Below are 22,490 nucleotides of genomic sequence, written 5' to 3' on the forward strand. Positions count from 1 at the left end.
GGTGGGGAGTGCGGGCTCTGGGGTGGGGCCGGGGAAGAGGGGCTCGGCTGGGGCAGAGGGTTGGGGTGTGGGGGTGAGGGCTTCAGTGGGGGGTGCAGGCTCTGGGGTGGGGCCGGGGAAGGGTTGGGGTGTGGGGGTGAGGGCTCCAGTGGGGGGTGCAGGCTCTGGGGTGGGGCCAGGGAAGAGGGGCTCGGCTGGGGCAGAGGGGTGGGGGGTGCGGGCTCTGGGGTGGGGCCGGGGAAGAGGGGCTCGGCTGGGGCAGAGGGGTGGGGGGTGGGGCCGGGGACGAGGGGCTCTGCTGGGGCAGAGGGTTGGGGTGTGGGGGTGAGGGCTCCAGTGGGGGGTGTAGGCTCTGGGGTGGGGCCGGGGAAGAGGGGCTCGGCTGGGGCAGAGGGGTGGGGGGTGCGGGCTCTGGGGTGGGGCCGGGGAAGAGGGGCTCGGCTGGGGCAGAGGGGTGGGGGGTGCGGGCTCTGGGGTGGGGCCGGGGAAGAGGGGCTCGGCTGGGGCAGAGGGGTGGGGGGTGCAGGCTCTGGGGTGGGGCCGGGGAAGGGTTGGGGTGTGGGGGTGAGGGCCTCGGCTGGGGGTGCAGGCTCTGAGACGGGGGATGAGGGGTTTGGGGTGCAGGAGGGGGCTCCCCCCAGCTCTCTCTCCCCACGGCAGCTCTGGGGCTAGGTGCCTCTCCCCGTGGCCGTGGAAGGTCCAGGATGGGGCTGGGGCCGGGGGAGGGGCACTTCTTCCCCCGCTGTGGCAGGTCTGGGGCTGGCAGAGAGGAATCTCTCCCCGCCGCAGCCCTGAGCGCTTGCGTGGTGCTTAATAGGCTGCTGTGCGGCCGCGCAGCTTAGAGGGAACGTCGGTGACCCGCTCGCCCCTGCTAGCGCCTGCTGGCGCTGGGGAAAGCCCCCAGGGCAGGTGCTCAGCTGTGAGGATAAGGGCTTTTCCTGTAGCCATATTGTGAGGTCTGAGGGCTTTTCCTGGAGTAAGCAGCAGCCATGAGCTGAGCAGCAGGAAGCCGCAGCCTCACCTATCGGGCTGTAAATGCGGCTCCTGGCCCCGTAGCACCCACCGTCACCAGAGAAAAAACCACATCTGAAGCTGGTTAAAGAAAACGTTGTTTGACGCATCCTGTGTGGCAAGGAACCACGTCTCACCGGTTGTGATTGCGAAACCGCGACTCCTACTGGTTTGCCATTACGGTCCCTACGGCTCTATGGTTTAGCTGTAGGGTCTCTGGCTGGTTCTTTGATTGTTTCTGGCTGTTGCACGACTGATTGTGTTAGGTGTAGCACAATCCTGGTGGTGGGGTATGATTGGTTACAGAGCTATTTGGCACTGTTAGGTTTGGTTAGGGAATTGTTTAGTGAGATTTGAGTAAAATGACTGGTTACGGCCCCGCTAAGCAGGACTCTGGTTTCACTCTCTAAACTGGGGTCAACGAGGAAGCTCTTTGGGAACCAACTCCAGGACCCAGCCCAGGATCAGAGCTGCCAGCCCTCAGCGCCTGCCAACGACCCCAGGCAGAGACTGGAGTCCCCGGCTGACCCGCTCCTGCCTGGCCAGCAGGGAAAGTGCCTCTGTCTCGTGGGGAGCGGTGAGCAGTGTGTGCTCGGGGTGTGCGGTCGGTTTTGGTAACTGTTAATAACTAGAGGTTAAGGATATTACTGTGTGAGGCTCTTTCACTGGGAAAAGATCCTGTAAACCCGCAGCCGAGCACGCCCTGAGCCCTAGGCATGGGACACGGGTGGGTGCCTAAATCAAGAGGGTTACGCCTTGGCAACCGAGGAACTGCTCCGGTTTGGGGAGTTAAGGGGTGGGGCAGCCATGTTGTGGGAGGGGAGTTGGGCAACCGCCCCAGTGGGCAGGAGGGACAGACCCTCGAGACCTCAGCAGCCAGGGGCGTGCAGGAGAGCTCCTTGCCGGCACCCAGCAGACAGCCTGGGGAGGGCAGCCTGCAACCGGGGGCTCCAGGCTGCCCAGCTCAAGCCACAGCCGAGCCAGTGCCAGACCCCGCAGGACCTGGGCGCGGAGGAGGCAATGACCTGCATGAATAGGGCTCAAGCCCCTGCTGTGTGGGCTGGGCTGTGCCCCAGGAGCCTGAACCCACCATTCAGGGAGCCAGAGCTGCACCCCCAGACAGGGGCGGCTCTAGACATTTCGCCGCCCCAAGCAGGGCGGCACGCCGCGGGGGGCGCTCTGGGTTGCCGGTCCCGCGGCTCCGGTGGATCTCCTGCAGGCTGCCTGCGGATGCTCCACTGAAGCCGCGCGGGACCAGCGGACCCTCCGCCGCCACGCCTGCGGGAGGTCCACTGGAGCCGCCTGCCGCCCTCCCGGTGACCGGCACAGCGCCCCCCGCAGCATGCCACCCCAAACACGTGCTTGGCGTGCTGGGGCCTGGAGCCGCCCCTGCCCCCAGGGTGCGATCGTCTCAGAACTGGGGTGCCTGGCCAGACTAGCTGAGCACCATGGTCCCTTCTGGCCTTACTGGCCCTGCAGAACCCCAGCAGTGGGGTTCCCCAGGGACTTAGTACAGCCCGGGCAGGGCTGGTGTGAAACCACCTGCTATTCCAGGCAGCCGAGAGCCGCTCCAGGTGTTCGTTCGTGTCCATTCCCCCAAACACCTGACGAAAGGCACGTCCGGCTTTGGCGGCCGCATGGCCCGAGCAGCGGCAAGGTCCCATCTCCCCAGGCAGACAGGGGTACGTTCATTAGTTTAGTTTCAGCATTCAAATGTGCCTCCGAAGTGGAGCCTCTCCATCTGCTCACCTCCTATCTCCACACTCAGCCACTCACAGCCAGCGCCCCTCCTCCGTTCGCATGACGTTTCCACGGCTAGCGCTCTCCGGCACGCGCCCCAGAGCCCTCGGGCCGGCATGCACGGTGTGGAGCGCAAGTCGCACAGGTTCCTCCTGGACTGGTCAGATGGTGACGTCTGTGCCAGGATTCCACTGGCTGAAGTCTTTCCGGCACTGCTGGGGGGCCCCGCGCGGCCGCTCTGGGAGCTGCTGTCACACGCTGAGCTCTTCGAGAGGCTGGTTCAAAGAGTTACGTGGAGCCAAACAGCAGCAGCTATTTCCCCCCCCCCCCCCGAGGTCCTACTGCACAAGGCAGCACTCTGTCCCCTCCCCCTTCCTATGCATCATCCATCTGCTCCACCTAGCGTGTCTGCTGGCACCATCAGCAATGGGCGCGAGGCCTTGCCGGTGAACGGGCTAAGAGCGAAGTGGAGGTGGCAGGTGCTGGGATTAGAGGGGAACATCACATCTCTGTTGCTATAGAGAGAAGCTGGAGACTTCCAGGCCAGAGGGCGCAGAGATGAGGCAGAAACGGAGGATGGAGGTGGACTGGCACAGCCTGTTATTTTGCCAGCCACGTGTGTCTTCCTCACGGGCTCTCACACGTTTCTTTGCAATAAACAGCAGCAGCAGTGAACCTCCCTTCAAACCAAACTCAGACAGCCTGCTACATGTGGAACATACGATTTGCCAGGATGAAAATACTCCAGCTTCTGTGCCATGCCTCGGTGTGGCTTGGGGAGGCACAGGCTGGCCAACGGCATTTCCCACCCGGCAAACAGCTTTAACCTGTAGGATGATAGGGGTCCGGTGTTTATTTTTAGCCCGGAACATCCACAGTTGGGGGGCGGGGGGATTAAGATGTGGGCCCCCGAACACACAGGTGCACAACGAACATGCGAGAATACAGCCCCATTCGTGTTGGATTCTGTCAATCTCTGCAGCGTTTCTGCCCTCAGCCTGCGGCCTTGTCAGAGCTCACAGAACGAAGCAGTGCCATGGACGGGATACGCAGGGAGCTCTGAGTCACGACGGAAGGAACACTCCAACATGGCGTTAGGAAGCGCCGTGCTGCGGCCGACACCATCTTTCTGCTGCTGCAGCCCCAAGTTGTGAGATCCACCCACTGCCAATCCGGGGGCAGGATACAAGAGGCACCAGCGCAGAGAGAAGAGTTTGGGGTTCAGAGAGCAGTGGATTCTTCCTGGGCGAAGAGACCAGATTAAACAATACCTGCCTACGCTGCCCGAGTCGGCCCCCTGCGGCCTGGAAACGGGCAGGGCTCATTGGACAGGCTTTCCAGGGGGCGGGAAAGGGCCAGTGTGGCAGCCCGACACAGGGAAGGGATATCTGAGAGCCTCTTGCCAGTTCTCAGGATCCAGTGCAGGGCCAGGACTGCAGGGCCTGGGTCACTGCTGGCAGCACAGCTCTCAACACCCTGGCTGAGAAGAGGACACGGCATGGAGAAGAAATGCTGTCTGGCTCGACTTCACTAGGGGGAAGGGATCCGAAGGACGTGTTAGGGAAGGCAGGTGAACTGTAACCTGACTCGCCGAGGGGGCTGCTCCCAGGGGCCGCTGGGTCAGTTCTCTGCAGGGCAGAGTGAAAGTGTCTAATTCAGGGAAATGTTCAAGTCTCTTGGAGCAGAGAACGGAGAGGAAAATCAAAACACACTCTCAGCCTGAGAAAACTTGCCAGTGCGTATTTCATTAAGAAATCTCTGATTGTCTCTAGTGTAGCTCCACACTGCAGCTAACAGTCCTCTTGCCCAGGGAGAATCCTCGGAGCAGAGGAGCCGGGGGCCGTTGGGGTTCAGGGCAGAGGAGCCGGGTCCGTTGGGATTCGGGGCAGAGGAGCCGGGGGCCGTTGGGTTTTGCTTGGCTCCTTCTGGCAGATCTGAATCCCCTCCACAGATCAGGTTGAACAGGAGCAAGAAGTTTCTGAGCTGAGCCCATGCTTGAGAGTTAGTTTCTTGGTCTCACGCAGACAGCCCCAGACACAGCTGAGAAGGGAGGCCCTATTTAGGGAGGGCCAAGCCCCTGACCGTACCCATCTCTAGAAGTGGAGCAAACCCCTGGCTAAAGGTGAATCCATGCCGGGCTGAGGAGCTGCTGTCGGAAGAGGGAAGTTGCTTTGTGGACGTTGCTTTGCCGGGAAGAGCTCTGTGTAGCTCAAAACCTCGTCTCTCTCCCCAACAGAAGTCGGTCCAATAAAAGATATTGCCTCACCCACCTTGTCAGTCCACCACATTGCGGTTCTTTTGGACTCATGACCACTGAGTGTCCAAAGAGTCAAGGCAGCAAGAGATGCCCACTTGCCTCGGTGGCTGGCCAGAGGATCGCTCCCCTCCAATAGGACACAGCCCTGGCCAGGATCTGTGTGTTTGTGGCCTCCAGATTTGATCATCACAACGGCTATCTAGAAACACTCTGAAAACCCTCCACACAGCAGCTCTGCAGGTCATCGGCAGCACGTCCCCCAGTGTCCCCTGTCTTCACTGGCTCCCCAGAATCCAGGCCAAAACGTCTGTCCCAAGATGCAGAGCTCTCCACGGGACTGGCGCTAGCGAACGGTCACGTCTCCCCACACAACCGCTCCCTCCCAGCATGGTTCTGTTCTGTGGAAAACAAAACTGCCAACCAAGAGGAGCCTGACGCATGGGAGAAGGAGCTGACACAGCTGAACCACCCTTCTATACTCCATCCACCTCACCACACACACGCAGATCTGCATCGGTGACTGAACGCTCCGTCAGGCAGCGCTTCAATGGATACACAAACCCCAATCAACTTATCATCACCTGCAGAAAAACGCAGCTATGTCTCTTCGCCTCTGGGAGGTGGGAGAGAGGGGGAGTTTGGGAGGCACCCCGTGCTATGGTGCAGGAGGACGATAGAGCTGGAGGGTTTTCTGGGGGGGGGGGGGGGTTCACATTTTCTTATGTTTGATGGGATGATGGATCCCGGTGAGGTTTCATGCACAGAGGATATAAAGAAAATGGCTGCTCTGGACAGTCTGAGTGACACCCAGTACCTAGAGAAATTAAATAGCTTCACCTTCAGGTCAAGAAAGAAACCAGTGACTCAAGATCAGAAGCAGCAAATCAGGATTGTGCTGCTGTAATGTGAGAGATCCTGCTTCGTGGGCTTATACCCCGAGCACACCCAGCGGAGCGGGACGGAAGGGACATACACGCACTGTACCAAAAAGTAACAGGTTGCCAAACTAGTTAGAGGATTACAGGGTTGTACCAAGTCTAGCATTGCAATGACAGTGTGTTATTCAAACGCACGGACCATCCATCACAAAGGCTGCTGCTGCTGCTAATAAAAACCTCCCCTCTACACACAGCACACCCAATATCAGTGAGTAATAATAATACCTCGCTCTCATCTACACACAGCACACCCAATATCAGTGAGTAATAATAATACCTCGCTCTCATCTAGTGCTTTTCATCAGCAGAGCTCCAAGCACTTCACAATGCAGGTAAAGTAATGAATATAGTCAATGTTCCAGCTGTTTAGTCTGATCACACTGACTTGCGTTAAAGCCAAAGGCAGCTACACAACTTCAGTATCTCCAGAGGGGGCTGGAGAATAAAGGTGGAAGGTACAGGGTGCAACAAGAGGTTCGAAGAAAGGGAGATAAAAGCAGGAGACGCAGGCACTGCCCTACCGGCTCAGAGCTCGGCTCCATCTAGTCCAATGTGCCGAGTGGCTGGGACTGGCTGCTTCAGGGGAGAGCCAGAAACTCCAGAATGCCCAATTCTGGGATAATCTGCTCCTAGTTCTTCCTAACTCCCGGACATGGAGCTAGGATCTGAAACATCATGATCTTGGCTATTTTAACTACAAACATTGAGAGGCTCAGTCAGGATGAGGGCTCCAGTGTGCAGGTGTTGTACAAACAATTACACAGATACAATCTCAACCCCAACGAGCCATTTTATTTTTAAATCGTGGGTGTTCCTGGTATCCCTACAAATGTCCAATACTTTTTTGAATCCTGCTGAACTCTGGACTCAGATATCTTGTGGCAGTGAGTTTCACAGGCAATGCATTGTGTAAAAAAGTCTTTTTTTTTTCAGTTTCTGTTGCCTTTCAGTCTGTCCCCTTGTTCTTGTATCAGAAAAGATAACAGCGCTCGAGTCACTTTCTCTATTTGATTATTGTGGACACCTACATTAGTCCTCTTCCTCCCCCCAGGCCTTTCCACTTCTGCTCGTCCAGAAGTCTCTTCCTGCCTCTAACGTTTTCATTGTCCACCCCGTAACCCCTTCGCTTCCTGCTGGGTCATTAAGGGGATGGGGTGACCCACCCTGAACACGGCATTTGGGTTGAGGCCCCGCCATGGAGACATACGAAGACCTATTTTTATTTTCTATATCCTGATGCTGTTTGCGTTTTGACCCACTGAGCAGATGTCATCACTGGACTATGCACAGTATCCTCTCGGCCCCCCTTAATTTAGAAGCCAGCGCTGTGCCTGAGGGATTCCTGTTATTACCGTGATCTCTCTGCCATTACACGGCCTAGCCACTTAGCTTTGGGTTCTTCACTCCCGCAGTCCTATTCTCCCCCAGACTTGGGCTGTGGGGCCTAGGACATGCTGTGATTCAGAGCCCCGGACCCTGGGCAGGTGAAGCAGGGATGAGAGGGGAGTGGCCATATTTGGGCTACTGGTTGGCATGGCTGTTAGTTCTCCAGACCATGGTGCTTCCATTCGGCCCTGTCAGGAACGTTACACAGGGCTGTCACTGGGTGAATCTGGCTGCTGGGGTCCAAGCCAGGTGCAGAACTGGGCCATGCCTAGCAAGCTTAGAGTGGGATTCCAAGAGGTCCCTTTCCGATGTTCTCACCGTTCCTGGCTACCGTAACGGCACAAGTGGAATCTTGATAAAGTATGGGACCTTGTGGGGCTCATTTCCTCCAGGGAGAGTCACAGAAACGTGGGGCTGGAAGGGACCCTGAGAGGTCATCTAGTCCAGCCCCCCACGCTGAGGCAGGCCCAAGGAAACCATACCTAGAATGGTCAGGAGCTGCCTCTGCAGCAAAGCTGATCTGCCCTGCGGGCCTGCTCCATGGAACAGAGCCCCTGCACCCCAGATCTCCTGGAGTGCAAGGAGGAGGATTGGCAGCACAGTTTGGTCAAGTAAACACAGACACAAGTGGTTTGGTTTGTTTTTTTACTACAGTTACATACAGAAACTATTCAAACAGAATGCAGACCACAAAAGGAAGAGAAGAAATCATTCCCGACGGCGTCAGAACCAGCCCTCTCCAACGGTGTTCCACCGTGTAGTGCTCTGGCACTGGGAGGAGGCGAGCGGGAGCAGCAGCCAAGCCAGGGGCTGCACGTGCTCTCTTCCCAATGCTCCTCAGCCCTGACTTGCAGCAGTCCCCGCTACTCCAGTCCCGAGCCTCCCTGATTCGCCTGCCAATTGTGCCACATTGGGGGTGGAGCTGTGAGACAAGTGTCCAGAGGCCAGACTGACACCCACCCACCCTCACCTACTGTGAACACCAGCCTCAAGCTGAGTCCCAGGCTCCGGCGTTGGAATTAACCCTCTCACCCACCCCCCGCCCCGCCCGTTCTAGCCCCGCTATATAGAATGAACTAAAAGAACGAGAACACAAATAAAATCAGGCCAATTAGAGAGAGGACGTACGATCCCGCAAACAAACCATTAGCTTTTAAATTATTTTAATTCTACATTCACTAGTTAAATAAATTACCCACAGTAAATACTGTAAGGAGGTTTGTGGTCTGCCAGTCTTCAGCCCTGGCATGAAGAGACATGCTACAATCTTTATTTGTCTAGTACTGAACTAGACACGTAAGGCTCAGCTATTGTGTATGAATTTTCCAATGTCCAGGAAGGACGGGGTGACCTATGCAAAGGAGTTGAGGGACGAGGGTGAGGAGAGAGAAAACAGCTTTGCAAAAAAATTGATTATTTAGAATGTTTTGACCATCACACCCAGGAAATCCATTCAGTTGAGTCTGGCTGGCAGCTGGCCAGGGACTCCTGGACACAGACACTGATTCAGGAAAGATTTTAAAACCGCGACTCCAAAGGGAGCAATGGACACAGCTCTTATGGAACGCCATCTCTAGCAGCTGGACTCTGATGAGTAACCCCAGCTGGAGTCCCCACTTTTCCAGGTACTCCCCCTCACTGCAATGTGCCTTTCTCAGGCGAACGCTTCGGTCAGATGTGGATATACAGTTGCTCCTCCCTTCACTTTACACTGTTAGAACTAATACTAATATACAAGAACTTTTGTAATACTGTACAAGGGCCCTGTCTTTTGGCTTCCAAAGAGATTACCTGCCATTGTCTTAGTGAAACCAGTAACCACAGGGGAAGCCTGTGCAGTCAGTCCCATTCAGACACAACCTGGTCACGTCACTCCCCAGGCCTGGGCCACAAAGACTGGCCCAGGCTTACGCAAACTTCAGTCTGCATCTGCCCAATGATCTCAGTCCCACCTTTCAGGAAGGGGAACACGTGGCTACTCCAAAGCACAAAGGAGAGAGGAATCTAGAGGCAAAGAAAGGGGACAGAAATATTCAGTGGCAACAAGAGAAGAGACAGAAGAGTGGTGGCCGCAAAACCTCTTCAATGAAAACCCGCAGACGCATTCATCCACCTAGCATCTGCAGAGGAACGTTGCTGGGAAAGGAACGGGTTCCACTTTTCCCAGAGCCATCCTTTGAAAACAATGGCCGGTATTAAAGGCACATAGCAAACAGTATGTAAAACAGTATGACACAAAAGAGGAGTAGGGAGAGGTCTACACACACGGGGAGGATCAGATGACAGTAATGGGTCTCTGCCCAGACAGGTTTGTCACGTGCAGCCCATGGCACTGTGCATGCTATTGGGAAGCACCCTATGGCGCAGGAGATGCAGAGTTGCATTAAATCACAGCTGATGGGCCGGATCTCAATTTGCTTTAATATCGGGAACTCTCAGAGATCGTGCCCGTTTCACTCGTAGTTGCTGTCTGATGACATCTTCTGCTCAACTCATGCAACTATCGCACAGAGAATAAAGGAATCTCGTTAAATGTGCAAAATGGAGGTTCCTGCCTGAATCTATAGAAGAGAGTTGCACCAAAAAAGTCTGTTCCATCTGAATTCAAGGCCTAATGGAGTTGTCTTTGGAGAGAAGACTAATATTTCAACATTGATTATCCCTGTGTTGCATAAAATGCCTGTGGCTTCCCTTATCTTCATGGGGAAGACGGGCCATGGAGATTACAGGCCTCTGGATGCAGAGCTAGACTTTGATCTAAGCAGCAGCGCTGTGTCTTGGCAACCATCCTACCCGAGCTGCATCCCTCAATTAAAGGGATAAGGATGGCTGCAGCCGTTTTAAGATTAATTAGGTGGGGCCCCCAACCCCTGCAAAGTAGCCAGTGTGTCACGCAGCTGGGCAAGCCCGGGGGCACCCCCCTTTGACAGCAGCACAGGAAAACTCCACCGCCACTGTGCATAATCTAAAGCAAAGTGCACAAAACCTGCCAGATTCTTCCCATCAATCAAGTGAAGATAAGCAAAGCTACCTCCTGCCACGGGAGCCAGTTACCTGGGACAAGAGTTACTAAATACAAAACAAGTTACCTTCAGAAACGCACCAGCATTCACCCTACACACGCAGGGAACTGCAGGAACACTCTCAGAGATGAAAACATGGTAACCTGGACTAGTGTACTAAGATTAGGCCACAAACAAGTTCAGACCTGCAGGATTATACCAGCTTTAAAATCACAGGGGGCGGGACGGGGAAGAGGAGACCTGGTAAAATTATTCTACCCTGAAAAGTTTGCAGGTTGCCACAAATTCTCCTTAGGTAGCCCAATGTACTAGAAAATGAGTAAGTCCACAGGAAACTTGCTGAAAGGAGAAGCTGCAATGGGGAAAATCCAGCCTGCAAACTACACATGGATCGAACCCAGAAGCGTCAAGAGCCGGTATTAAGAAATATCAAATGAGTTTTTCTTTTTAGGGGCACATGGGGGTTGAACATTTCCCATTTTTTAAAATGTGAATCATTAAAACAAAGCTGTACAAAGATCTCTACACCTGCCCATCCTCTGTGCAGCAGAATGAACACTCCAGAGGATTTGCCTGAAATTCTCTAGGAGGATCTTCAAAGCTTCCTAATGGAATGACGTCTCTTTGCCATCTCTTGATGGGTTCTCGAGCCTCCTGGGAAAGAAGCTCCCACTGAACGAAGCCCCAAGTTGTTCTGAGCTTTCAGGATGGAAGGGGAACTCCTCGGGGACAGGATTTCTTCTGTTGAAGTTTCTCATAGGCTCCATTTAATTTGGAAAGATTTTACCCCTTAATTTAGGTCTTGGAGGGAGGGTGAGAACTATGCATGGCTTCAATAGCTCCTATTAATGCAGAGCGCCTTTGTGTTTCAATTCTGTGCTTATCAGTAGCCCGTTCCATGAAGCTGTTACTGAAGTTCTACCACTACCATGGCTGATGCCAGAATTTGGGTTTCTTTGGTTACCGGGTTCAGAAGCAGTTGCCTCAGTAGAAAGCACAGGAACATACCAGGTGTATTAGCACACCAGTGGTACTGGTTATAGAGTGATCAATGCTTTCTAGTCTATACTAAATGGAAAGTGTCAGATACTGCAGAACATGCCTAATGTGACCTTTAATGACTCTAGAAAATACTCACCCTCCTGCCCGTGCAACAGTGGGAAAAGGGCATTGGTACAAGAGAAATATACCTACCTTGCGCACTGATTAGTTTGCAAGGTGGCTTTAACTAAATTCTCATATTCTCAGGATTTAATGTAGCAACTCCTTCCAGATACATGCACTGTGCTTATCTGCCACACGTGGTATTTTCCAGTTACACTAGGACAGGCAAATCCTTCTTCAAGGTGACTCAGCTCTTCACTCATGTGTGAGCCTCTTAGAGCCTTAGGAGAAGGCAAGTCTAAATTTCACAAATGCCAGGGCTGGTGGTCTTCACTTCCCAAAGGTTATAGCCGAGACACCTCCAGATCACTTCTGGTCATTCCAACGATGCTACTCTGCAGATACCTGCCACAGTGTCGGTGTACTCTGCATAAAGTGAACAGAGGTCTAAGTGTCCATGTCATCCAGCAGGACATGCTCTGTCATGCTGACATGTTACCCACATCTAGCCACCCTATGTTATTCTCATGGAGGGTCTGCAGAACATCGGAATCCCCGATACTCCAGTAGGATCAATAATCCGGTGGGTATCTAGTCCCGTTCAAAACAGTAAGTGTTAACAAGGACAGGCTGAAAGAGCTACTGCTATTCACAGAAGGAAGTAGTGGCCTGTACCAGACTGCACTGGAGTTCTTGCTCCTCATAACAAAACAAGCTCTATTCGTGTGGCACTGCCTGAGCCAGTGAGCGATCACACAACGGCCCCCAGTGAGGGGAATTTTTGTTTCCTTGACAAGCCTTTGTGCATTTGACACCAAGGAACAAACTGGGCTACAAACTGAACAACTGCAGGCTGCGACAATGGGAAGACACCTGCATTGCAAGTTCCCTTACCATAACCAAGGGGAAGCCTTGGTCTGCCCCTGGTGTTTGACTCCACTCTAGACTTTGCCAAGCAAGGACTCTGATCTTGGCCAACTTGTTCTGAATGGCTCCTCCTGAGGGGACCATCTTTCCTGAACTGGCTTCCAACCTATCCTGTGAGTGACTAGATCCCAGGGAACAGCCCTAAATGGAGTCAGCCTTTGGTGATCCCTTCACTGTTGCTGAACAGAAGACAGGCAACCCCGAGACTATCCGTTTAGAAAAAATGTACATTCATCACCAAAACAACCCGTTCCTCTGACGTTTTACAAGGTGGGTCTGTCCTGCCCTCCAGGCCCTGTAGTGTTGGGGTCATTCTTAGACACACAAAACCGTCACCAAACATAGACTGGCCTTTTGCAGGCTATTTAGTCTGTCAGTCTAACATGTAGCATGTGACAATAACGGGGCTAACGGGAAAATGGCTCTTTGGTATTCAATCACAAGAAAGCTATATCAGATGTTATTCCTCTGACGCAGCGGCAAAGCCTACATAAAATGACAGCTCACAATTCTAGCAATCAATCAGTGTTAGACATTTCACGCACCTGAGGCTCTAGGAACGGAGACTCTCAAGGTGAGGGAGGGGAGACGTGAAGGAAGGGGCTGCGCCTGTCGCACTAGCTCAGGCTCCAGCCTCCGCACTAGACAGTAACAGCAGCAGCGAATGGAAAGTTATTTGTCCTTTGTAAATCTCACATCCATTCCCATTGGGCATTTTGAATAAACATCTTTTAACCTGGCAGTAATACCCTTCAGCCTATGAAACTCCAGGCCTCTTTAAAAGACAGACATCACTAAGATTTCAAGACACTATTAAGACTATTAACTAGGCTTCATGCTACAAACATTCTCCTATTCCATGGGGCTCAGCAGAAAGACTCATCAAGTTACCAATCAAAGGGCTCGAACTCCCATTGGCCGCTGCCTTTAGAACGGCCAGTGGGAGGTGAGAAAGCTGGGCTGGAAAGCTGACATGATTCAGAATGAAAACCCAGGTGACAGAAAAAGCTTCATTACAGAAAGTAAAACAGTAATAGCTTCACTGTAGGCAGCATCTGCGAGAGGTTTTCAAGATTTACATCATACCCAATCCAGTTATTCTGTAAAAATAAAATTAGATAGCCTGACTTCCATGGGCCTATTTACTGGTCTTGGCTGGTCTTGAATACACTGCATTAATGAGCTTGTGACAGTTTTCATCCACCACCAGTAATACCCCACATTTACATTTCTTAAAAATAGTGTCAAGTGAAACATCCCTGTAGATCTCTTCACAATTTGGTGACTGGCTGCACTATCCCTGTCCTTAAACATGCGGTATATATTTCATATATAAAAAATATTCTCACACTGTAAAATTGCATAATTACTAGAAGAGCCTGCAACTCGTTTCTTTTTTCTTGTTTCACAAGAAACTCAAGTTTTGGCAAAACTGCAAAGGGACAGAATTTCACCCTGCATTCCGAAAAGTCTGCAAGAATTTAGGTTTGGTTTCTACATAGGTCCTCATCTTGTCTAGATAAAATCTCAACCTGTGCTATATTGCAGGGCTGGAGGAAGCATGAAACTGTAAAAATGACCTTGGGATTGTTTCTCCATGATGTGCAATACAAAATGAACAAGAGATACAGTATTTTGTCTGCAGCATTCCAGGGTGGTGTTTGTGGGGGAAGGGAAGAAGAGGGGACAATGAACCGTTCTGATCCATTCGCCATGAGCACAGTCCTGACAAAAAATGCTCCACTAACCCGTTCTAAGTTAGTCAAGAACAAGAGCATCTTCGCTTGGGAATTGCCAGGAAAGCCCACTCAGTCCAGGAGGTTCACGTCACAACCCCGTGAGAGATCATGCAATGCTCAGCGTCTCCGCTTTTCATAATCCTCGCCCTGCATCTTAACCGTCCATTTACAAACCATGGCAATGGTTAACTCCACTGGACCAAAAGGCTGGGGCGAAAGGAACCTGGAACGAAGGGTTAGTTTACACACACTGTACACGCGTGGGAGTCTGGTTCTTTGGAATGCTTTCATAGGTAATGCACTACAGCGCCATCATTCCTCCCCACCTCCATCCTTGTCCCACAGAAGTGTGGAACGTCAGCCCAGCCCGCACAAGTTCCACAAACTCCCCCAAACACCTCATTAGTGTTTTCAGGGCGAGAGGGGGCCCCATTTGTTTTATTCTACTGACAAAATAGACAGAGGACCGGACTGCACAAGTAATAACGAACTAGGCTCTCCCAAGCCCTCGATCGCAGCTACACTTGTCTCTGTGCGCCCCACCCCAAAGCCAAAACAGGAAACTGAAATGTATCTGGTTCATTCAAGCCACGTGCTGCCTGAAGGGAGGGGCCTCCCTTACAGCCCCCCCCAACTGCCACATGTAGACTGTGCACTTTACCATGACAACATAACTCTGTCTATTCACAATCTACTGAACTGCCTGGATCGCCGGCTCCCCAGCATGCCAAGGAGCTCCTGGTATGCTGCCAGCACCTGCAGGCTTCCCAGCTGTCACCCCTCGGCACGGACCTGGCTCCATTCTTGTCTGTCCCTGGGGAGGACGGGGGAAGGGAACGGAAGGAAGGCTGGGACTGCTTACGCTGTTGCATACACATGCAGACGTTTTGTTGGGTTTTTTTCTTTTAAAATGATCAAATTACTGTGAAATCACGACGGGCACAGGCAGCCGTACGAGGTAACTATGGTTCAGTGGTGCTTTCTTGGTAACTTCCAGCATAGCCCAGCCTTGCCTATTTCTGTATCTGGAATATAAAAAGCCGCAAGTTGATGTTCTTGGCAGCCAGCAGTTTGTTACATTCCACAGAGTCGATGATGGGGAGCGGCACGTACTCCGTCTCGTTGTTCTCATTGGTGAAGACAAAGTGATAGATCACGGGGTTGATTTTCACGTCGTCGTAGGGACCCTTCAGGAGCAGGAAGGAACATTCCATGGGGGAGCTGATCTTGCTTTTCAGAATGAGCTGGAAGGAGAGGGTGCGCTTGCAGGACAGGTTGGGGTTGCGTTCGGAGTCGTTGACGCGGGCCTTTAACACCCAGGTCTGGTTGAGCACGGTGAACCTGGGCGTCTCGTAGTACAGGCGGGTGATGAAGTCATCAGTTCGATAGGGACGGAACTGAACTTCTGCAACACAACAAAGGAGGGCGGGGGAGAAAACACAGACAGACAATTAACCAGAGCAGCTGGCAGCCTGCGCAATCGAGCTCAAGTTACCTGTAGCTACTGTGCAGGGCCTTCTTGACATGGCATAAGGAGGCAATTGGGGTTGGGGGTGACCACTCAAAGCCAGCTAGTGTCAGGAGAAACGGGACTTCTTGGGAAGGAACTCGATGCACTTTAACAGTCCATCGAAAACCGTAAATACAGGAAGCACTTTCAAGATGCATAAAATTGAGGGGAGGGGTGGGGGAGGGGAATAAAATACAAACAAGGTTAATCAAATCCACTGAATCCACCACTTTGTAAACAGAGGAACTGCCAAGCTGGGTCGGCCCATCTAGTCTAGCACCCTCCCCCCGACAATGGCCAGACTCAGAGGCTTGTGAGGAAGGCTGAAGAATCCCCAGTCTCTGGTGGGTTTAGGTCCGGAGGCTTGAGGGTTTACATGCCATAGATATTTGCGTATTTAGTGTAACTGTAGCTATTCTGAGTATCAGTGTCTCATCCTTTTCTGAACTCTTAGCCTTGTGGTAGAGAGTCTCACAAGTCAACTGGTTGTTGGGTAAAGAAGTATTTCCCTATATCAGTCCGAATTTGTTGTTACAAGGTAAACGACTCGCTAACGTTAGCTTGTGGTGGGTGGGTGGTGCACACAGCACACAATTACAAAGCATCAGTCAGCTGCCTAAGTGGGTCTGACTGATGCAAATGACCGACATTAATTTGGTTATAAACCATGCCATCACGAATGGGCCTTTGCCACTTGTTTCTTTGTGATCTGGTGATGGAGAAGGAGCAGGGGGGACAGGCAATAAGCACGGAGTGAGGTCAGTGTTGTGGGAAGCTGCAGCTGATCCTAGGTATGAGGTCTGGAGTGCATCAAAACAAGCATCACACGCAGACAGGATACAGGTCAGATAACAAAGCACCTTTTATTGGGATTATCATACAAAGCTGTAATCAAGGTAATAAGGCACAATTATGCATTACCACAGTGCAAAACCAGAGAACAGGGCACGTGAAACACAGACCTTCAGGTTTGAAAAGTACAGAAAATTCCGGGTTCAGATACATAAAGAAATGACAATACATTGGGTAGAAGTGGTCCAAATTTACTTTTGAAAATGCACTCTACAATCTGAAATCCAGCCCCGTTCAAGGCACAGTCCGCTGTCAGTCCAATAAACTCTTTGCCAGCACACAGACTTTGTCAAATCTATCACTTTCGAACAAGCACATAGTTTCAGTGACGTCTTTAGTGTACAAACCATGGAAGCTCACAGCATGACTACAGGTACAATGAACCTTTGGGTGCATTTCACACAGGGTTACATATTCTTCAGTTTCCAGAAGAATTAGGAAAGCAGAGGAGGCAATACCTGGACAAAGGAGGTGAGCAGTTATTCAAGCTACACAGCATTTGTAAGTCAGCGCTTTGACATACACCATCATTTTACTACCGAATGCTACAGTAAAGGAGCTCAGAGTCCAGCTGTATCTTCAGGGATCAAGAGGTATTATTGCTAACACACATCTCTACCCAGAGAAGACGTTTTTCCTAGGCAGTAACTGCTTTAGGCGTAGGGTGCCATGGAGAGCTGCTGAGCAGTGTTCTGCAGCACAGAATGCTGCTTCTCTGCCTCGCCGGAGCTCGCTTATCCTACCCGGGCTGGCCCCGGAAAGCAGCATCAGGGCCGAGCTTGGGCTCTCTCACTCCCTAGGCAACGGTTCTACCTCAGTCTTGTGCTCAACGTGCAGACGCTACCATGGTGCGCCACAGACCTTTGCTCCCCTCCTCAGCACCAGCTACTTACGTGTATCCGCAGGCAGCAATGGATGTAATGCTGGATCAGCTAACAAGACTGCTCCATTTTTCATGAGCTGAGCTCCTAGCACAATCCATTTGCCACACACCGGCCTAGGTAAGTTTCACTAAGGACTCAGCTCCAGATTTAAAAGCAAAGTAATCAATGCAGCAGGATGCTAGAGAGGCTATCACTGCAACTACAAAAATCACCTTTCTGCCTCACATGGGACAGGCAAGCAGAGACCTTGAACAGTACGAGGTTATCAGATGCTTCTGCCTCCAGCTCCCTTCTGGAACAGCAGAGCATCCATTGCTCTTCAGAGTGGAGGAGGAAAGCCAGCCGAGACCCGGAGATCTTCCCTCTACGCTTCCCTCTGTGGGGCTGCTAAATATTTATGGTAAGGGAAATGTGTTTTCCCCACCCACACCCTTCCCCCTCCATACCCGCTTTAGAGTTTCTCTTTCATATTATTTGCCTGCAAGTACCTCAAGCACAAACAAATCTTAAAGAGCAATTCTCAGGGCCAGACTTTAGCACTGTTGTGCCAACAGACTAACCAGCTTCCCTGTGTGTTTCACTGCATTGGTTAGTTGTGTCAAAGGTGTTAATTCAAAGTTGATTTTCATTCCTCTTTTCCCCCCTCCTCACCCTCACAAGTTGCCATTTGAGGCAGACAATAGATAGCTCTGCACTGGGGCTTTTCTTTACCCAAAGGAAAAGCAAGAACAGGAGACTCTCAAATATGAGAACTGACTCCGTATTACGAAGAGCTCTCTCCAGGAGATGGATACAAAAGCACAGAGACCCCCGTAAAAGATAAATTAAGCTTTCTGACTAGCTCACTAAGTGTGTGACCCAAGAAGAGGAACCAGAACGGAATGTGAGGAGCTGTAATTCCCATGCAGTGGAAACGAGAGGCCTATCACGTAGGATCAGTGTGTGTGGGCGGGTCACTTCAGTTATTAATACACTGGACTCCAGCTGGAAGGATGTATCAGATGACAGATAAGGGGTCTGTTAGCTGGACGCTGTCAAATTTCATTTTCACTTGCAGTAAAACAAAGAAACATCACAGGCAACACTGGTTTTATATTCTTATTATTCTGGTCTTGTTCGTCAATCCAGTGGATGCAACTACAGCACCTTACCTGCAGCTAGGAAGTGGCCTTCCTCCACACTCGACACAAGTGCAGCTCCGTGGACTAGCCATCAAGGGAAGCAGTGCCATAAGAACTGAGGTCAGCTACTGTCCAGAGCCCAAGCACATAACCTGTGAAACAGGTCCAGTCTTCACCAGTTCCGAGGCCCTGGAATCCTGCATTCGCCTCCTGAATCCAAATCCCACCTGACGCCAGGTCAATGAAATCTGCTGCTGCTGAGCCAACTCTTAACATGTCTGACTACCCCATCCATCTCCGCCCAGCACCAAGCAAGGAACACAGACACGAGCTAACCCAACTGCCAAGCAGACAGGGAAGGTTTCTCGGAGAGCACTACTGGGACAGACGCACTGCAGCTACTGTCTGCTCAGCAAAGCCCAGGCTCTTCTGATCTACAGACCGGCACTGTGCATTACATAAGAAAAACAGGCTTCATCAGTACGTAAATAACATGACTGCCAAAAGCAAGACACTGAAAATATTGGGAAGCGGCTGTGTTTGCCCTGGCTGAGTGATTACCTGTATAGCCAATCTTCTCAAAGCTGAGCAGGCTGAAGATGCTGTTATACAGCTGCATTTCTTTTTTATGGGTTTGGTCCATTTCATCCAGAATCTCCATCAGTTCATTCCCAGTCTTTGTGGGGTGAGTGCACTCCGCTTCATGAACTGTCAGCTCATGGAATGGACCCTGCCACGGGCACCCAATCCGCTTGTACCTGCACTGAGTCACCCTGTTACAAAGAGAGAACAAACAGGAGTACTTGCACCACGGAATGAGATGCACGAACGGCAAATGACACTCCAGGAATGAGATGATTTATTGTCTGATCAGAATACAGCCTCCGAAAGCAAAACCCGACCAACCTGGTGGAACAGTAACGACATCACCGGCTACCTCTGGGCCTCGGCATCCCAAAACCTTCATCCGTACCAAAGAGGCCTAGGCTTTTGCAAGCCAGCATGTTTGGCTGCAGTCATTAATGCTCCAACTAGCCAGCTGGTCCCAGCAATGGTGTTAGTAACCCTAAAAGACGGTTACTCACCGTAGTAACTGTTGTTCTTCGAGATGTGTTGCTCCTATCCACCTAAATGGAATGCATAGGAGCAATCACTCGAAGAAGAATCTGGGGTGGCATCTTAGTGTGTCACTTGTACAGCACCTGACTCAGTGGGGCCTCTGGGCGATACTGCAGTATAAATCTTCACCAAGACTTATTGAGCACCTGTCATTTTATGAGATGCTAAAGAACTCTATGGACTGTTTGCAGGGCTCTCTTCACCCACCACTGAAATGCGGCACCCTCTGGGGAGTAGTAAAGTAGCAACTATCCCATACCAGCAACACTCCCTTTTAAAAGCACTGGTATAAAGTACAGAGCGTACAACTGAAGTGACGGGAGGTGCCTTTCCGACTGAATTTGAAATGGAGAGGGCACACACGTGGCTTCCTGCCAGGGGCCTCCCAGCCCAATCGTGACACTCAACCCTGACTGGTTTATTAGATTTCACTAGATCGCAGTACTAGATAGTACAGCTGAAGCGCTCATGTGGCCAGGCAGGACAGTAAGTCTGAATTCCCAACAGCGCTGGGTAACCGGAGCTTCTGCCCCAGCTGACATGCTGCAGTCTAGCCAGTGCTCTCTGGGCTAGTGGACTCTGCCTGAGAGAAGCATCCCGCAGGCTTTTGGCGGCTCAGAACTACACGAGATAAGGAAGGGAGGGAGGGTGCATGCAACAGGCTAGGACGATGCGCTGCCTCTGCCAGTATGCTGCTGGGAAGGCTGCGAGACAGGACAGCGACAGAAAGGAATCAGGTGCAAATCTCTGCGGTCTCAGTGCCGCTTTGCAACTCTAGGGAAGTGAAGTAACTTGCGGCCAAGCCAGCCACAAGCTTCACTTTCCTGTCTCACCTAGCGTGACCTGCACCTTACAAACAACAAACATGAGAAGAGGGGGCCTGTTTCCCTCCAGCCCTGCATCATGGGGCCAGCACACACTGTCTCCTTGTTTCAGGTGCCTCAGCGACAGAGCTTCCACAGCATCTCTTCTGAAGACTATTCTGCAGCCCACCACATCATTGTTGGGGTATTATTGTTCTGATGTAGTTTTCACACACGGAATCTCATTACACTTGCTGCCCATGTTCCTACTCTCGGTCTCTCCATTTTTCTGGCCTCCCTGGGGTTTTGTAACATCTGTCAGTTCAGGGTTACCTACATTCGGTGTGTTTAGCCCACCATGTCCTTAGGGAAGATGGTCTGTAAGACTGGAGTAAACGCCACTCTTTGTGGCAAAGAAATCCCCCTCCCCACCTTGCTACGCACCCAGAGGAGACACCCTTCACTGAACTGGGAAGCAAGCGAGAAATCTCAAAACAGCCTCAGCTGTAAGCAAGGGACAGTTCAGCTACCTTTTGACCTGACCTACAGCAGTGACGATTTATCAGGAAAATGCAATTCTTGCTGTTTTGCAAGCTTTGGAAGGCTATTTTCCAGCAGACCAAAGGCCATGTGGGCCCTTCCTCCTGCCTTGTGCTGCTTTTACATTCGTCATTCAGTTCCCTTTAAATACTATGGAGGGGCAATCCAACCATTTAGTAGGGGTGTTCTGAATCTGCCCGCGCTAGTGTCTCTGGAAGGTCAGGAGAAGGTAGAGAACTGTCATGACTGGTTACGTGAGGGTTCGCTTGATGCCCCGTATTCTTGAAGTGGGACTCAGTTTCTGTAGTGTGCAATGAGGCAAGTCGGCCAAACCCATTAGCTGAACCTGCTGCCACCAATGCTAACACTCCTGCCAGAAACTCACACGGCAGGTTAGTCTTGTTCGCTAGTGTTCGGAATCACAGTTCAGAAGCACCATCAAAAATTCACATGCCAACTAAGCCAGGTCTTTTAAACCACACTCTCTTGCTCTGCTTCGGACAATGCCGTCTGGCGAGCAGCCCCACCCTACCCAGCGGAGAAGGCTGCAATGCGCTAAGATGGCTTGTCCTTGCAGCGGTTATGAAAGCATCTCGTGCCTCACTGAATGGAAGGTGAGACTGTTTACCTGTCCTGGCACTCCTCTTTCTGGTGTCTCTCCAGAAGGGAGCGAGGAAATTGCCGCATGCAGAAGCCACACTCTGATGGCAGCTCACTCACTGCTTTTTCCACAGCCAGGTTTCGGCAGCATAGGCTCTTACTGATCTCACAACGGCAATTGGGGCACGTAGCCTGTTCCTCCTTCAGCCGGGCATCTGCTAGTAGGTGGATAAAACAGCCAGCGCACATCAAGTGACCATTAGTACACTGTGAAGAAGGAAAGGGAAATGAAGCTACAAAGACCTTGCGGGAAATGACCTACCAGAGGTTCACTCGACACCTCCGACAGGCTTGCTCTCTACTCTCCCTTATATTTTGATTATAAACAGATGTCATTTTGGCTGCATGCATATAGGTACTGTTGCTCTCTGGTCCACTGACATGTTAGACAAGAGAGCAACACAAGGAGAATTTTTTTTAAATGCACAAATGTGCGAAAGGTGTCAGGTAAACCAGAAACAGACCTAGCCACTTAAATTAACGCTGCAACATTTAATCTTTATATAAAGCAACGGAATCTGGTTTGTTCCACTGTAATCTTGAGGGAGACACAGAAACAGCAATTCCGTAATAAGAGATGGGAGCGGGCTTCAAACCGACCAATGCGGAGGGGAGGGAAAGATGTTAAACAACATGAATTTCTGACTCGGTGGTGCTATTATCCTGGATCTGCCCATCTGTTTACACACAGAGGATAGCACGTTAGGGGCTAAATGCCAAGGCTGGATTTCTCCCCACTCAGATAATCCTGTGGCCTGGCAGAAAGATTTACTGCTTTCGCTTTGTTTAAACATGGCGCAGCTTCAAAGCGGGAACAAACAAATGACTGACCAGCCAGAGACCAAACATGCTGAAAAAGGCACCTGGGCTCCCAGG

At 51.6% G+C, this 22,490-nt stretch overlaps 1 protein-coding gene across 1 annotated transcript in view; it reads right to left on the reverse strand.

Moving 5' to 3' along the window:
* Window positions 1-7,969: 7,969 nt before the first annotated feature.
* Window positions 7,970-22,490, reverse strand: part of CYHR1 (cysteine and histidine rich 1) — a 45,512-nt gene continuing 30,991 nt past the window's right edge. The window contains exons 2-4 of the mRNA XM_045006410.1: window positions 21,583-21,821; window positions 19,054-19,265; window positions 7,970-15,530 (exon numbers count right to left, since the gene is read on the reverse strand). Of these exons, the coding sequence (XP_044862345.1) occupies window positions 15,139-15,530; window positions 19,054-19,265; window positions 21,583-21,821 (843 nt within the window). The 3' untranslated portion in view covers window positions 7,970-15,138. The remainder of the gene's footprint in view (window positions 15,531-19,053; window positions 19,266-21,582; window positions 21,822-22,490) is intronic.

The sequence above is a fragment of the Mauremys mutica genome, chromosome 2, assembly GCF_020497125.1.
Source record: "Mauremys mutica isolate MM-2020 ecotype Southern chromosome 2, ASM2049712v1, whole genome shotgun sequence".
Lineage (NCBI taxonomy): Eukaryota > Metazoa > Chordata > Testudines > Geoemydidae > Mauremys > Mauremys mutica.